Consider the following 16174-nt stretch of genomic DNA (forward strand, 5'->3'; position numbering starts at 1 on the left):
CCATTACTGTTTATTTCAGGACTTTTTCGTTAAGAGATCTTAAGTTCAATTATTTCAGAGACCTGTAGATACCCTGCATTAAGCCTTTGAGAACAATTGTGCATAGCTTAATTAATTTTTAGGTACCTTTTGTTTTCACCTATTAACACAAGTCTTCCGATTTTTAGAATTTTTCTGTTAATTCATAACAAACTAATCAAGTTTTATTAGGGATACCTGTTTTCAAAGCTATCCAATTGTAATTAGATGCATTAAACCACATTTATTGATAAATATTGGAGACATATTTGCACAGTGTCTTAAAATATATCAAACCAAGAGAGAATGAAATGCAATGGAGTTAATGCAAGGAAAGTCTTAAATTTATTTTTTTATACACAATTTTAAGTTTGTCTGTTATGACTGTTTTACAAATGGAAAAGCCTAATTTTTCCCCCAAGCCCTTTCAAATTTCAAAGAAATGCATTATTTGAAGTGGTTCTGTTGTTTGGAAAAATGGCCAATAAAGAGAAAAGTTACGTCCACACAGAACTATTTAATATTCCAAAAGTCACATTTCACATGCTCTTACAGTTCCTTACTGAGAATGAACAGTAATGTATTGGGAATAAATAGTTGAAAGAGAAAGCATAGGTGCCAACTGATGGGAAGCGAGGCTAAGGCACCGTGAACTTCTCTGGTTTCCCTTTTTGGCAAGAAAACACGACTGCTAGCAACTCGTGCAGCGTACACTACTACGTAATTACGTAAATCACGTACGACATGTAATGCAACATTGCGAGAACACAGGACCACTCACTCGCACACACATCTCTAACTGTTTAACAAGCCCATTCCAAGTAACACAGCAACAATAAAATATACTTTTCTGAAATTAACAATAATTAGATATGATAAAGATTACTGCAGATTACAAGTTACTGCGTTCAAACACTTTTAGAATTCATTACACGGAGAAGGACCAAACCGAAATAAAGAAGTTAATGTATTTGCAAAAAAATTCTACTATGTATTTTAAATATAACTTTAATTCTTTTATCTAATAAAATTTTTAAAGCCATAAGTATGGCTTAAAATGATCTAATTTGTACCAGTGTTTGATTTCTCTTCCATTTCCTTTAAATGTGATCTGAAGGAACAACAAACGGTAATTGATATTCGAGAAGTCTTCCACATTAACAGGATAAACTAAAAGAACCATGATGACTGACATAATACTGTGAGAGTATTTATTACTTTTTTTATATTAACATTTACTCACCTGTGGCGGTAAAGGTTTTGACATCAATTTACAACTGACAACTGAAGCTTTGCCTCCCATCACTGTGTATAAAACATTGTTCATTATTTATTACCCTCGAACCAAGTGGGAGAGAGAGATACAGGATTTGTCACCATGTCTGATTCACCAAGTGTGATGAATATAAGTCTTCACTGTATTTGTTATTTTTTCCCTCCCAGACACACAGCATACTAAATGCAGTTTCATTAAAATTTAAAAAATAAATAGTGCACATGATAAGAAATTACCACTTGGTTTTAAGGAAAAGTCTTATTTATAAATTACACACTAACACTACGTAACAGCATTATGTATTTCATTTCACTACATATAATATATATTATAGTTAAATAAAACATCAGCCATTTGTGTATACCCTTTTACATTGACTTCCGTACAACCTGCTGATAGATAATTTATTTACATAGCAATATATTTGATTCAGTATTATTTCTCCTCGATAACACTATATATAAAATGGCCTTACAAGAAAGCAAAAATGTTGCTCAACAATTATGAAAGATCGGTGCAGACATTTTCACACTAAATCAATACTTCAATCGAAAAACATTTTGCATTTATGTAACAAGTTTTGCTTCAGCACCACAGGAACCTGCTTTATACATATACTTTTATCAATACTGTGTAAGTGTTGGTCATAACATTATCACCAAACATCTACATAATTATCTAACAACATTATTGTTTCCTTTCAATTAAATACAATAAAATAATTCATATACCATTTTAAAAATACGATAAATTCAAAAGATGTACCACAAAAGCAGTACGTGGCAGTTAAATGAAGGGCACACTAATAAGTTAAAAATAAAAGAGGACAGAATATAATACGGTACAAAATGTAGTATGCGATAAAAAATTATCAACACATGATAATACTTAAAAACATCCTATAAAACCAGAAGGAAAAAGTGAGACGATTTAACTTTTGATCAAGGGAACATCGAATGCTCAGCGTAAGGTAAAACTGGTTGGAAAAGGCTATCACAGAATGCAGTCAATTAATACAAAAACAAACAATAACCACAAATAATACAAAATGATGCAACTTTACACAATAGAGAGATAACGCTATTTTAATGCTACGCTTCACTTTTCTCACTAGTGTCTATATCCTTGTCAAAATTCATTTCCTCAGCTGGTTCTGAATGGACCAGAGTGTTATTTGAATTATCTTTGGTGTCATCACTGAGTTGTAGTTCCTTCTGCACGGCCGCCTCCCGGGCAGCTGCAGCCGCACGCGCAGCTGCAGCTGCCGCAGCTCGGCCCGCACTGCTGCGCAGCACTTTGCGCTCCACCGGGGGGTCACACGCCTCCTCCGGCTTGGGGGCCGGAGCTGGCTTCGGCCGCTTGCTCGCCCGCGACCGCCGGCCCCCGCTGCTCGATCGCGTCGGCCGGGAACCTCCCGCCTCCCCGGCGTCTTCCCCTTCCTTGGTGGGCTTGTCACACGCCACTGAGAGATTCTGCTCGTCACTATGTGTCGTTTCCACCGCCAGAGTTTCTACAGCGGAGGCTCCGGGTACAGAGTCGTCGGGAGGCGCGTTCCCGCATTTAGCCACCGTCGAAGACTGCAAGAGCGTCTCTACGTCCACCGCAGTTTCAGTGGCCGGGGACGGGGCAGGGGCTGGAGCGGGGGCGGGGGTGGGGGTTAGGGCTGGAGTGGGAACGGGGATAGGGGAAGGGGAAGGGGAAGGGGTAGGGGCAGGGGCAGGGGCAGGGGCAGGGGCAGGGGCAGGAGCAGGGGCATGGGCAGGCGTAGGGACAGAGATAAGGGCCGGAGTTGGTGTCGGAACTAGAGTTGGAGATGCAATTACCGAACTTGTATCCTCAACTCTGTTACATCTCTCCTCCATTACTTCTTGCTCGGGTCCCTTCAACTGTTTACAAGCTCTCTCTTCACTTCGAGACACCTCCACGGCATTTCTTGCAAGACCTTCCAAGGCCTCCTTCATCGCTGCATCTCTGGAGTGCTTCACGAGCTTCTCCTCCGACGTACGTGCAAGTATTTCGGCAGAAGTCCTACAAAGACTTTCCAGTGCTTCCTTCATTTCTGCCTCACGAACACTTTTTGCAAGCCAGTCCTCGTTTCGTGAAGGAATTTCGGGAATGAAGCCACGACTCAGACTTTCGACCATGTCTTTGCGGTCCATTTCACTCCTAACTTTTTTTGCAGGTCTCTCGTCTAGCCTACAGGTGAAATCCACGATGGAGTTACGATTGAGGTTCTCGGCGGCCTCCTTCCTCTCCAAGTCCCTGGCGCGCTTCTCGCCGCGAGCCACCTCGGCAGCCTCGCGGACCCTCTTCTCGTTGCGCATGGCAGCCTCGAGCGAAGTGGCGCGGCTCAGGCTGTCCAGCAGGTGGGTGTCGTGGGGCAGCAGCAGGTGCTGCAGCTGCTGCTGCTGCTGCCTGTCCAGGGCCTCCCGCGTCGCTGCTCGCTGGTGCCTGTGGTTGGCCGAGCTCGACGAAGTCACCGTCGAGGCCCGGGAGCCGCCCTGCTTGTGGCCGCCCGCCCTCGACGGGGCCGACTGGGAACCGGGCGTGGGCGCGCCGCTCGCTCCCAGGCTGCCGTTCAGCAGCCCGCACTGCTGGGCCAGACTGTCGTACGCAGAGGACATGGCCCCGGGCTGCATGGAGAACGGATTCAGACTACCCAAACCGAGAGGAGTGTACAAGAGACTAGGGTTCGGAAAGAAAAACGGTAAAGCGGATGACACCGGAGGCGGTTTGCTACTGCCGTGTCCTCTATCGGACTCTGAAGATTTACGAGATTTTCCCTTGCTTGAACTGTTGGCTGCAGTGGAGCCGACATCCCCCGTGTCCATTCCGGTCAAGGAAGGAATGCCGAGACCGGCAAGATTGGCGAATAAAGAATTTGTGAGACTCATGTTACCCAAGTTACCTAACCCACTCATGCTTCCCAGAGCACTCATGTTGGGCATTCCACCGAACGGCAATAGAAGCGGGTTATTTTTTGGATCGAAACCTCCCAACGAGAGTCCCGACAAAAGACTAGTTGGATTCAATCCTGCTGCAGATAGACCGCTCAAGCCAGCAGATGCCAACGAAGGGAAAGGCAATGTTGACGCCATCGAGGTGGCTAGATTGGCTTGGCTGACAGACGGTTGCTGTCCGGGTGGACTCGCCATCAGAGGCGGACGCCCGGGACCCTTCTTCCGTTCCCCTGGTGGAAGTCTCTTCTGCAAGTCGTGAGGCAAATTGCCCCTCTCTTTCACCAAGTCCGCCCACTTCGGATCAACATCAAACATTGGATTTTCAAGAAGCCATTGTGCAAGCCTTTTTAATTGGGGTGCTTTCGTTCCAGTAATCTGAAAAAATAAAAATAAAAAAAATAATGGGTAAAGCAAATATAACAATGTGGAGTTTCAAATAAAACAGTACTACTGCCACATCCTTGAATGCAATTTCTGAAGCTCTGGTTCATTCTAATGTTGTTAATGCCTGCTACGAATACAGAAAGAAAAAAAGAACTGTATTAAAACATCTGCAAGTTTTCTTATAGCATTCACTACCTTTTTTAGGAGTGTTATGCATGTAGTAAACAGAGAAAACCTTTTATAAATTTTGGTCGCATATTCTTTAGAAATTGTATTAAATTTGTGATGAAACTAATTCTGCGGTAGTTTAGCTAATACAAACCTTGTTATTACAAAGTGCCAAAATCATGGTCCCTTAAGGTTTGTGTTAATGAAGTTAGACTGTATTGTTTAAAACACAATGAAATAACTAAATGTCTATGAGATAGCACAATAATGTATGAAACATGGATCTATGAGCATGGGCATTTAATTGTAATACTTAACGAACATTACACAAAATGTTGCCAAATGCTTCAAATACGTATTGTGTTTAGTCTGAAGGAAAGTATTAAGTAGGAGCACATTTTTATGCTCTAGCTTATCATCTGTCTCTTGAAGGATTAAATGATTGAATAAATAAATAAATAAAGTGAGACTTCATGTCTTGTTCACATTTAGATGGAGTAGCAACAATATGCATTTGGTGAGGAATAATAATAACAACAACAACAACAACAACAACAACAACAACAACAACAACAACAACAACAACAACAACAACAACAACAGCCCTACCATATTAGCAACTTGCAAAAACTATAAACTGTATCTGTCAAGTCAATTCCTTGATTGTTTGTTTTTTGCAATTATGTGTTACATGTATTGAGAATTGAGGGGTTCAATGCCAATTTTTTCCATTATGTCCCTTTAAATCACTTGTTTAATACCTAGCCCTCTGCATTGAATGAGAACATGCCTGCTGCAATCAAACAAACAACTTACTATACATACTGTTAATTTATTGGTAACAGGATTACTTGTCTCCTATTCTATTATTGCTCAAATATGTACCAAACTTATACATAGCACCTTTGTCAGCAGTAGACATACACTCTAGAACCACACTCCACTCTTTTAGAAGATATTACAAAATTCAAATACCTGCCTTTTGGAGAAGGCTTTGTGAGAAATGGCTTAAAAATACTATACATAAATATTTCAAGATATCTGAACAAATGACCACAGGGTTTCTTGCCAGAGGAAGTGTGATAACCATTAACTTTGGTTTAATTTAAGCAATGTTATGCTTTGCTATAAACCTGTGATCAACAAAAAATCCTGTAATTATGTTTGACTTTTGTAAAAATTATACTGTTAATTAATGTTTTCATGCACAAGGCATCATGTGAAAACTAAAAAAATTATTTTCAGGAGAGAGATTTTATTATAACCTAACTATAAATATACAATATAATGTAATTTATTTCTATTTAAAATTTTATGAAGTTTTGTGAGGTCTTAACATTCAATGAGACATCTTTAAAAAAAATCCTTGTAAAAAAAATTGAATTTGATACTGCTAGGTGAGTGGCAAACCTATTATAATTTTACACAGGTATTAAAAAAAAACACTAATTAAAACTGTGTTCCCCCCCCCCCCCCCCCCCCAATAAGAGTACATGATAATCAAAATAATTTGTTTGACAATCAGGTAATGTGCTTGCTGACATCATTTTAGTCCAGATGATACTTCTGTTGAAAGCAATTTATAGTATTAATAGTATAAATACATTTAAATAACATTTTGGGGTTAAAAACCCTAAAATTAAATTATAGAGTAAAAAATCCAGACTGCACTGTTTACATAACACGGTTTGGGCATAAAATTCATAAGTAGGTGCTATCAATATTTCATTAGAAAATAATATTAATATAGGATATTTGTTTCAGTTCTAATAAGATTTAAAGAAGAATAAACTACAAGTTTCCTATTAATAGAAAATTAAGATTATTAAGATTTGTTAACTAATTGATTACTAACTGTGTGTCTGCAATGATTTGCCATTAGCACATCCTACTAGGCTTTCTCGCCACATTTGGGATGGCATAATGTAAACATTGGCTGAATACTCCGGCGTCAGAAATATTTGTGTGTAATATAAACCACTAAACTATATTAAATTGGCTAAAGTAAATACTCAATGTAGGAGGAGAATAACAAGGAAAGAGCAAAATATTGGTTTATTCATCACATTATTAATTTGTTGTATTGTGCTTAATGCTTGCACAGATATAAAAATTCTTTTAAAAAAGCAATACTTTGTATCAATGACTAAGCTAATACAAACCAATTTGTAATTTATTGGCATTATTTAAACAAAGTGCAAAACAGTGTTACTTTGAGGTGCGGGTGTAATTACTTTCTAAATTAGCAAAAATTATTTTTGCTTTTATATTGTTTTTTAAATTTTTGGATTCCTGTTAACCATGTCAATGTGGTTAAAGGTCTTTAATTTTGGTTTATAAAATTAAAATTTTATTTCAACTGTTACTTCCATGTTGAGAGAAATGTAGTAATATTGAAAATATCATGTAGACTAGTTAGTCATATTTAAGGTTTATTATTGTTGGTATGTAGTAGTTAGGGCACAACATAATATTGAAATATAGTATTCTGTACTAAAACCTGTGTAGTTAGTCTTGGATTATTTTTTTATAGCCAGCTGTCACATGCCACAAAAAATATTGTGAGATAATCTGAAACTTTCAAATTTCATAAGTAAACCAATTCAGTCAGACTAGTGGTTAAGAATAACGAATGTGAATGGATAAATGTCTATATTTCAATATCTCTGAATCTTGGTACTGTAGTATGTTATAACACAAAACAAAGAACAAATATGTATTTTGTCTGGACTTTGTATTCAACTTTATGAAATTGTGTTGTGTGTTTAATCAAAAACATCCAACTTTTATCTGTATTTGCTACAAATTTCATGTCACCTTTGTAACTTATGGAAAACCAGAACAATGAACTGTAATCATGTTTTTTATGTTATGAAACATCCTTCGTATTGCGTAATAAAATATTATGCTTGTGTATGAGTATGCAGTATAGAAAATTTTGCCCATATAACATGCACTTGATTTCAGACACTAGGTGATTATCACAGAATTACATGAACACCCATCATTTTTATATCTGCAAAATTTGGATGACATGAATAGTTAAAAATTCAAGAAAAAAATACTTATCAGATACATTTTTGTGACAAGATTTACAGAATATAGTCCACAATTGGATTATTATTTGCTAAAATCTGTCGAGTATAAGCTTAAAATATTTTTATGCAGCCACATTCTTGAGATTTCACTGCAGTTAATTTTCCTTGGACTATAATTATTTTAAAGCTTTCTTACAATAAAAAAAAAAGACATATATGAATTAACTTCGGAATTAACTTCCCTTTAAAGGATATTCTAAGAACCAGCAGATACCTAATTGAGATAAATAACAAGCAGATTTAAACAACAGTGTGGCATATGTGATGCAAAACATAGTTTTAAAATAAGCTAATTTGAGAGCTGAGGGGGTGTTAACTGTTAACACATACACACAAAGGTTGGCAGTGGCAAGCCATACCTACACAATGCACAATTTTCCAATGTCTGGATAATATGCTGTTTAAGGTATGACGTGAAATCTCACCAACAGTGGCATTTCACAATACAGAAATTTTTTTAACTCACCTGATGGGTTTGTTATTGGAAAGTTTTACCTGACAATTAGCACAGTTTAGTGAGCACAGTGATGCAATAACAGACTTTACACTCGCAGCGATGACTAATATGCACACGGTGAAAAAGGTGAAAGGAATTGCAGCATAAGGAGTGTGCAGTGTATACCAAGGGTGCTTTCCCAAAATAAATGTAACAGGAAGATGTTTTCACATCTAATCAGCGACTTCCATGAAGGTAATTCACACCAATCATCTGGTTGCTAGTGCGTATTGTTAACTGTAAACCTTCGTGTTAGATGCCTGCTTCCCGGAGAGCATTAACGCCACGATGCTGCAATTGCACGTCATCTCGACCACTGGAGTATCGCATAATGCATAGGAAATTCAAATTTGCACTCTACTGTTTACAACAAACTTCACAGGGTTGAAATGCTAGATATTTGTTCCTTAATAAAAATTTGTCAATGTAAGGCCTGCAATCTGCCGACACCCTGGGTAAAAATTAAGTAATTTGACCCCCAGTATAATATTTCCCATACAACCTTAAATGGTTCAGAATGGCATTCATGGACTATTTTCTAGACCATGCTTTCCCAACCGCTGTGCGGCGTAGCCTCTGCAGGTGTGCCGCTACATTTTCCCAAATACAAGAATATTTCAAATGAAAACTTGTATACATATATTAAGTGCAGGTAGTAGCATGGAAGCAAGGTCTGAAGGTTGTGGTACACCAGCAAATAGAGTAAAAAATAAAAAGTCGGACACACAAAAGTTGGACCGTTTTGTCACCTGCTCATGTATAGGATAAACACACACACACACACAAACACAGAGTGTAAATTTATTTTTAGCTACTGGTTCATTAATGATATTTGTATGATGTAGGAATAAATCAGTGAGGTTGTTGATCTAAGTTATAACAACTTAAATCTTAAATATTTAAAAGCAAAGATTGGCTCATCTCAAAATTAGAAAATACAAACCGGATTAATTTCACGAAAACCACACAATAAGAAAAAAACAACCCAACACTGGCATTACATGGAATGGATAGTACCAGAGTTTATTTTAACCTCTGTTTACCTTCTATTTCATCCATTCAAAAACCTTTTACATTACATTAATGTTCCAGAAAGGTAATCTTTTAAATTACATACCTTCTTCCCAGTCATTCGATTAATTACAGACACATTTTCTTCTCCCGTCAACTTTTTCCAATCCAACAACGAAGGATCAACACGAGGTCTCCTGCGCCTCGGGGCTGAAAGGTAGTCCGAAGCCAGCGGCTGCTCCGGCATGAGAGACGTCTGCTCAGCAAGCCACTTGTTCACCTGTAACGTGATCACAAGTGTCGATAACACGCACCTACAAGTCACAGGACACTTGGGATTCTCACGAGGCCGGAACACGGGGGAAAAACAAATTACCTTAGCTTCGTGGGAGTAGGAGTTTATTTTGGAAGAGATGTCCGCTACTTTGCTCAGATCGGCGATCATAGATTCGTAGGTTTTCCTCTGAGATTGCGCCAGCTGTGGGAGCTGCTGCTGCTTCTTCAGGAGGAGGTTCTGCTGCTCGGCGTGAGCCAGCAGCGAGGAGAAGCTCTCCTTGGGCGCGGGGAGGGGGGGCAGCACCCCCAGGCCGCCTCGCGACGAGCCGGGCAGGGCGGGCGACGGCACCGAGGTCACCGTGATGGTGAACGGCTTGGAGGACGGCACGGTGGCGGCGCCAGACGACCCCAGCACCGAGCTCAACGACGTGGGCGTCACCGTCACGCTCGGGCCGATGGACGTCAGGTTGGGGGCGCTCTTCTTGGGGTCCGACTTCTGTTCCTTGGCAGCCGACAGCCCCAGCACTATTTCGTCCAGCTTCCGGCGTTTCTTTTCCTTGCCCACGACGGGTTCCTCCGCGGGCTGCGAAAAAAGGCAGTTCATCAGTAACACGCCACACAAAACGTTCGCAAACAACCCAAAAAAGAACAACGTACTAAGTATTAATACATACGCAGTTGTTTTTCTTCATCAATTTCCCCAGCATATCATCAAGCTTGCTGCTGCTCTTCTGCTTATTCTTTGATGGCATCGAGAAGTCCTGCACTTCATCCATGAACTCTTTGCTTGTTTTAGGAATGTCTGGTGTGGTCATCTTGGGTAGTCCTGAGGAGAGATCTATCGGGGTTAAAATGCTAGATGTTCCTGGAATCACTGTTGGACCCATGGGTTTCGAAGGGAGATGGTACTTATCAAATGGCATATTTAAGACTCGTGGACATTGCTGATGTGCTGGAGGTGGTTGCGGAGTAACAGGAGCTACCGGAGTCGAACGCCTGTGAACACGATAGTCTTACATTACACTACATCTGAAATGCATTAGCCACTGTTTTAACCACATGATGTAATATATTTACATATCAATAAACAGAGCCATAAGCAGCACAAGGAATGGAAAGAGGAAACAAAATGTTATTCAAAAACACACAACACACTAATTTTTTTTATTAACAGATTGAAGTTGAAGAGAGGACAGCCATGTCCTCAGGTGATAAAAGGGGACTTAATTCACGTGAATAAGCTCGTCGTCACTAGAGGAATGTTGAGAGACAGAAACATGAGATTCAAAGATTCAAACAAGATCCTAATTATGTTAATGAACCAGTTTCACTTTTAGTGTGACCAAAGTGACCAAATGTAAGTTTACTTTTAATTTACCAACTGCAAAACAAATATAATTAGTAGTAGATTTACTCAAGTTTGTAGTATAATATACTTCAATTCTCAAAGAAACTATTCGTTATAAAATTGTTCTATATTTAGCTTTACTCAACAAAAAAATCTATACTATTAATAAATCTCAAAATTTATTATGAAACGTCACTAAATTAAATGCTAATTAATTTCTTACAAAAAGAGTGAACTAATTAATTACCAACTTAAATGGTTGTAAATGAGTTTCATATTTTAATGTGTTTAATCACTACATCTGTCTTCCACTGAGTTTAAACATGTACTGTACATAATGAAATAAAATACAAAAAATATGAATGAACATTTAAAATAACTTTAATCTAAAAATTACAATCACTGAATGGTTTAGATGGCCAATCGAGATTAGCTTATTCTTAATTCCTTAAAATGTGCCTACTACTTTCTCTAAAATTTAAATGTTGGTGTTTGGTGCAATCACTTAGTCAAGTATAAATAAAAAATAAAGAGAATATTTTGTAGCAGAATGAAAATAGTATTTGGGGACATTAAGATTGACATAAGCAATTTTTCAGCGGAATGCTATCAAAATATAAGGGCCAGATTTTATTCTCAAGTACATAATACTAACATTTATGGATCAGACCAGACATGATAGCAAGATACAGCAGGAATGGGCAAGCAGTGATCAACACAGAATAAACACTCGTGTCATGTCATGTTTAGCCATACCCTCGTAGCTTAAAGAACAAAATTTCATAATTTCATATTTTCTGCTTATAAATTAACAGAGCAAACAGTGGTATAATATACAGATCAAAACAGCGTGGAAAAGAACAATTTACCTTGATTCCTCAGATAAAGACTCTTCATTGGTTTCCCAGTGTAAAGGTGATGGTTTCATCAACGGTATGGGCTGCTGAGTGGTCGTTGCACTACTACTAGTATTGCTGTTATTTAGCAGAGCATGAAGTTTGGCTGGGAACAATGGTTACAACCAACTTAGAAGTAAAACTAACCAAAAAATAAGGTTAAAAATTTCGAAAACAATCTTTGCATGAACAAATTTACATATATTTGGGAGGCTCTCAAACTAAAACCAACATTGATATTACTTGGGGAGGAAAAGAATAAAATATGTTAAATAAATTAACATTCTGGTATACAGATGAAAGAACCCTTTATATTTACACTGTTTTTATAATAAAAACAAGTTATTTTTTATTTCTGGATACAATTGGCAATTAAAAAGCATTTTGCAGTGTTTGAATACCAAAAACAGATCAGGAGTAGAAGAGATCAATCTTTCACAGATCCTTCAGAAGGTTCAGCTGTAGGGGAAAGGAGGGGCGGAGGAAAAGAATTACGGAGATGAAGATTTAACAAATGCAGTAGGACCTAACGTCTCACTGACATCCTAGACATGGTGAATACAGCACTAAAGTACTGAATGGGTGGAGGAAATAACCGGAAGGAAACTGACAGGCTTACATCTATGCATGTACATTTCCCACCGGAACACTAATTGTTTTGGAGAAAGTGGGTTATCTGAATACATGACCACCATGGCCCCTAACGAGGATGAGGAAAACTATGACTAGGGTCATGATGTGGGTGTAGTTGGAAGCCTAACCTTATTAACCTTTTGCAAAAATAAATTTTGAACAGTTAATTATTCTCATGCTATTTGTAATTTTCACCACTGCCGAAACAATCCCCTGACTAGTCACAGAAATATCAAGTACACTAGAGATCTTGAAGTGAAACCAAATTATCAATACCCCCTGCGACAAGTTGCAGTTTTGCTATGTCCGTAATGTTCAAGATATAATACAAGCTGCCACTGGAAACAAAAACCTAAACAAGGAGATTTAACTTTTTTACCATTATATATGTATACAGTCAAACCTCTCTGAAACGACCCCTCACGGTTCCCAGGAATACGGTCGTAATAGAGGGGGGTCGTAATAGATGTTTTCCGAAATTTTCAGTTGATTTCACCCCCCCCCCCCCCTTCCCAAACCGCTACTCGCTAAGAAACCAGCCGTACAATGGCAGAATGCTGTCACTCACAATGCTAGACGGCTTTGCTTTAAACCCACTTCAACCTTCATGACAAGCCCGTCGCCCTACATGCCACCTCTAAAGAAAATATGTCAAAAGACAGTTTATTTTTACTGGTTAGTTTACATGTACGTTTTCTGCTTTCCGTAGTTAAATACACTAGAACCCCGATGTCACGAACCCTGGATTTAACGAAGCAGTGATTTTACGAATACATTCTCGGCAACCGTCAAAAAATTGGACAGTTTGACCAAAATGTGAAAATCAGAAGAAAAAAAAAATTAAAAAAAAAAAACGAAATTAAAGATCATTAAAATCTGTTAATTTTAACACACGGCGTATTTTTGTGTCGGCTTTAATACTTCCAATAATGTTCATGTAAGAATAACAACAGAAAAAATCGGACATTCTGCTTAAAAATACGGCAGCAGTAGCTTGTGCAACGTAAGTGGGAGCGCGGGAATCCGTCTAGACAGGCTGGCGGCAGCACAGGTGGCGGATGCATGACGTCATACGGCTTACCTCTCCTTCCCTTGTCCAGACTTCAAGGTTGATCCCTCCCAGGCATACAAACTATCGTCTCTCTCTCCCCCTCTTCCTCAACGTCCTTTGGCATGTGATACTGTCAACATCCTTCCTCCCCTTCACCAAACTGCGTGCAACGAAAGCAAGGTTTGTATAGTCCATTTCTGGTAAAATGAAAAATTTTTAAGGGCCCCCGCAACAGCCATTCACCGTTAATTGTTTTGATACAATTTGTTTGTTAGTTACACAACATTATTTCTGCAGAAAAATCACTGAAACTTCAAAATTTCTTTAATGAAAAAATTTAGCAGGGCCGTAAAGTATTCATTTTTGCCGCAAATGAACTATACCCGCCCTTCCTGCCGGACAACATTCTCGGCGCGTGACGCATGGCAACTACAGTCGTGTGCCGCGCACAGCCACGAAAAACCTACGCGATTTCCAAACTATACTATATATCCGACTGGAGTCTGTTTACGAAAAGCATTTAAGAATTTGTTAATGCCCAACTGGTTCTATTGAGATAAAATGGCTAAAAGGCATGTTTTCAAAGTTTTAGGTGTAAAAAAACCCGTTACAGATTTCTTGAAAGTATCATAGGGAAATGCATTACACCTTTATCTTTATTTTTCCGCCATATAATGTTACGGTCACCGCTCAAATTCCACAGTTATCCGACGGGAACGAGATGACTGCGCGCCAGTTCAGAGCCTTGCACTTAGAGGTTTTACCGCGCTAGAACTACCATTGAGCGTCGCTCTTATCATCCCGCTTCACTAACACACACGCTGACCAGACGGCGCCCTAAAGCTGATTAGAGGAAGCATGTAGAAATGCAAGGCAGGAAATTTTTCCAGCTTATCAACCAGGACCCGGGCAAGTCTTGACTATCAAGCTTTTCACATTAAAATATGAGAGACTTGTATTGCGTAATTTCGGTGTTATTTAGCGGTTTTTCTTAAAAATCGCTTTTTTCGCATTTTCCATATAAATTCACGGAAAATTTCGCGATTCACCATATAATCGTGGCCCTCGTTATATTGCTCGCGCGAGAGGCGAGACGTGGAATGTTAGAAGAAAGATAAATGCGGGGGAGACATACGGCAGCCAGTGTGTTTCCTGCGCAGGGAATAAGTGGCGTAGCCTTTTTTTTTTTATGCTGGGTGAAGCGACCTTTTTCTATCAACCCACAGGAAAACATAATTGCTTGAGCTGTCAAAATAAATATCGCTGCGGCAGATAAAAGAAGTCGAGGCGGGCGTGCATCCAGTCGGTCGCTGTGTATTGTCAACCGATAGTAATCAAAATCAAGAGAAATCCAGCAGGTAGCTTTGCCTTAACTGCGTACCACACTAGACACTCGCAAAAAGCTTAACGTAAACATGTTGCCACAAAAACCTTTATCTGCACCCTGCCGGCAAAGGGACGTGGAATGGGGGTTGTTAAGCGCTGACAGCGGTCGACAGGAAGCACGCAGTAACACGCTACTCACCACAAGAAACTTATTTTCTGTCCGATTTTCTTCGGATTTTCGGCAATTTTTTCACGGTTCCTCGAAATCGGGTTGTAATAGAGAGGTGGTCGAATTAATGGGGTCGCAACAAAAAGGTTTTACTGTATTTAGATATATATATATTTGACTGCAAAGCATGTATTTGATACTTTCTTACTGTTTTACAATCATCTGTGTGTACTTGTATTTACTTTACCTTGATAGTCTGTGTTTGTACTGTATAACTTTTTTTTTTATACTTTCATGTCTACTTATTGTATATTTAACATATATTTTTATGAATCCCATACCATCAGGGGCGTAGCCAGGGGGAGGGGGGTTTGGGGTTCAACCCCCCCCCCCCTAGCAACAAATATTTAATTAATTTCTTATTCATCACTCAAACAAATATCATATTAAAATACAATTTTTACCTTTACAATATTTAAATTTAAGTACCTAAACCTGCTAAAATAGCACTATTTTACACCTTAAAATCCAAATTTTCGTGGGAAAGAACCCCCTGATCCCCAGCTTTAATACGAGGGGGGGGGGGAGGGGAGGGGGCATGCTTCTTAACACCCCCCATACACAAATCCTGGCTACGCCACTGCATACCATTGTATAAAAACATTTATATGGTTGGATGGACAGTAGATAAATAAACGGCCGCATGTTTGTAGAACAGAGACTGGGGTATGTACCTCTCTCAGTCTCCACGTCAATAGCAATGTGCCTCTTCCTCTTCTTGGCAGGAGGCATCTTGGGCGTGCCGTGGTCGGTGGTGATGGTGATCACTTCCGAGCCCTCCGACACGGACCGGGGGGTGGACGTGTCCCTCTTCGGGGTGGCGTCCGGGTTGTCGTTGCAGCCCAGGTCAGACTCGGGCCCCGCCCCCATCGCCACGCTGGCGCTGTTGCTCGCCGCGCTCGGCAGGCACACGGCCGGCCACTCGCCGTGCTCCACTGCGTGGATGATGTTCTGCAGGCGGGTCTGGATGGCGTAGTCCTACACCCAGCAACACGGTCGTCACG

The 16174-nt window shown here is 39.6% G+C and overlaps 1 protein-coding gene across 10 annotated transcripts in view; it reads right to left on the bottom strand.

The window, feature by feature from the left end:
- Nucleotides 1-515: 515 nt before the first annotated feature.
- Nucleotides 516-16174, bottom strand: part of LOC134537773 (chromodomain-helicase-DNA-binding protein 7-like) — a 112115-nt gene continuing 96456 nt past the window's right edge. For all 10 annotated transcript variants that reach the window (XM_063378552.1, XM_063378553.1, XM_063378556.1 and 7 more), the window contains 6 exons: nucleotides 15845-16148; nucleotides 11905-12037; nucleotides 10362-10683; nucleotides 9788-10270; nucleotides 9518-9691; nucleotides 516-4629 (listed from right to left, as the gene is read on the bottom strand). In XM_063378552.1, coding sequence (XP_063234622.1) covers nucleotides 2386-4629; nucleotides 9518-9691; nucleotides 9788-10270; nucleotides 10362-10683; nucleotides 11905-12037; nucleotides 15845-16148 — 3660 coding nt within the window. In that variant the 3' untranslated portion in view covers nucleotides 516-2385. The remainder of the gene's footprint in view (nucleotides 4630-9517; nucleotides 9692-9787; nucleotides 10271-10361; nucleotides 10684-11904; nucleotides 12038-15844; nucleotides 16149-16174) is intronic.

This window comes from Bacillus rossius, chromosome 12 (assembly GCF_032445375.1).
Source record: "Bacillus rossius redtenbacheri isolate Brsri chromosome 12, Brsri_v3, whole genome shotgun sequence".
Taxonomy (NCBI): Eukaryota; Metazoa; Arthropoda; class Insecta; order Phasmatodea; family Bacillidae; genus Bacillus; species Bacillus rossius.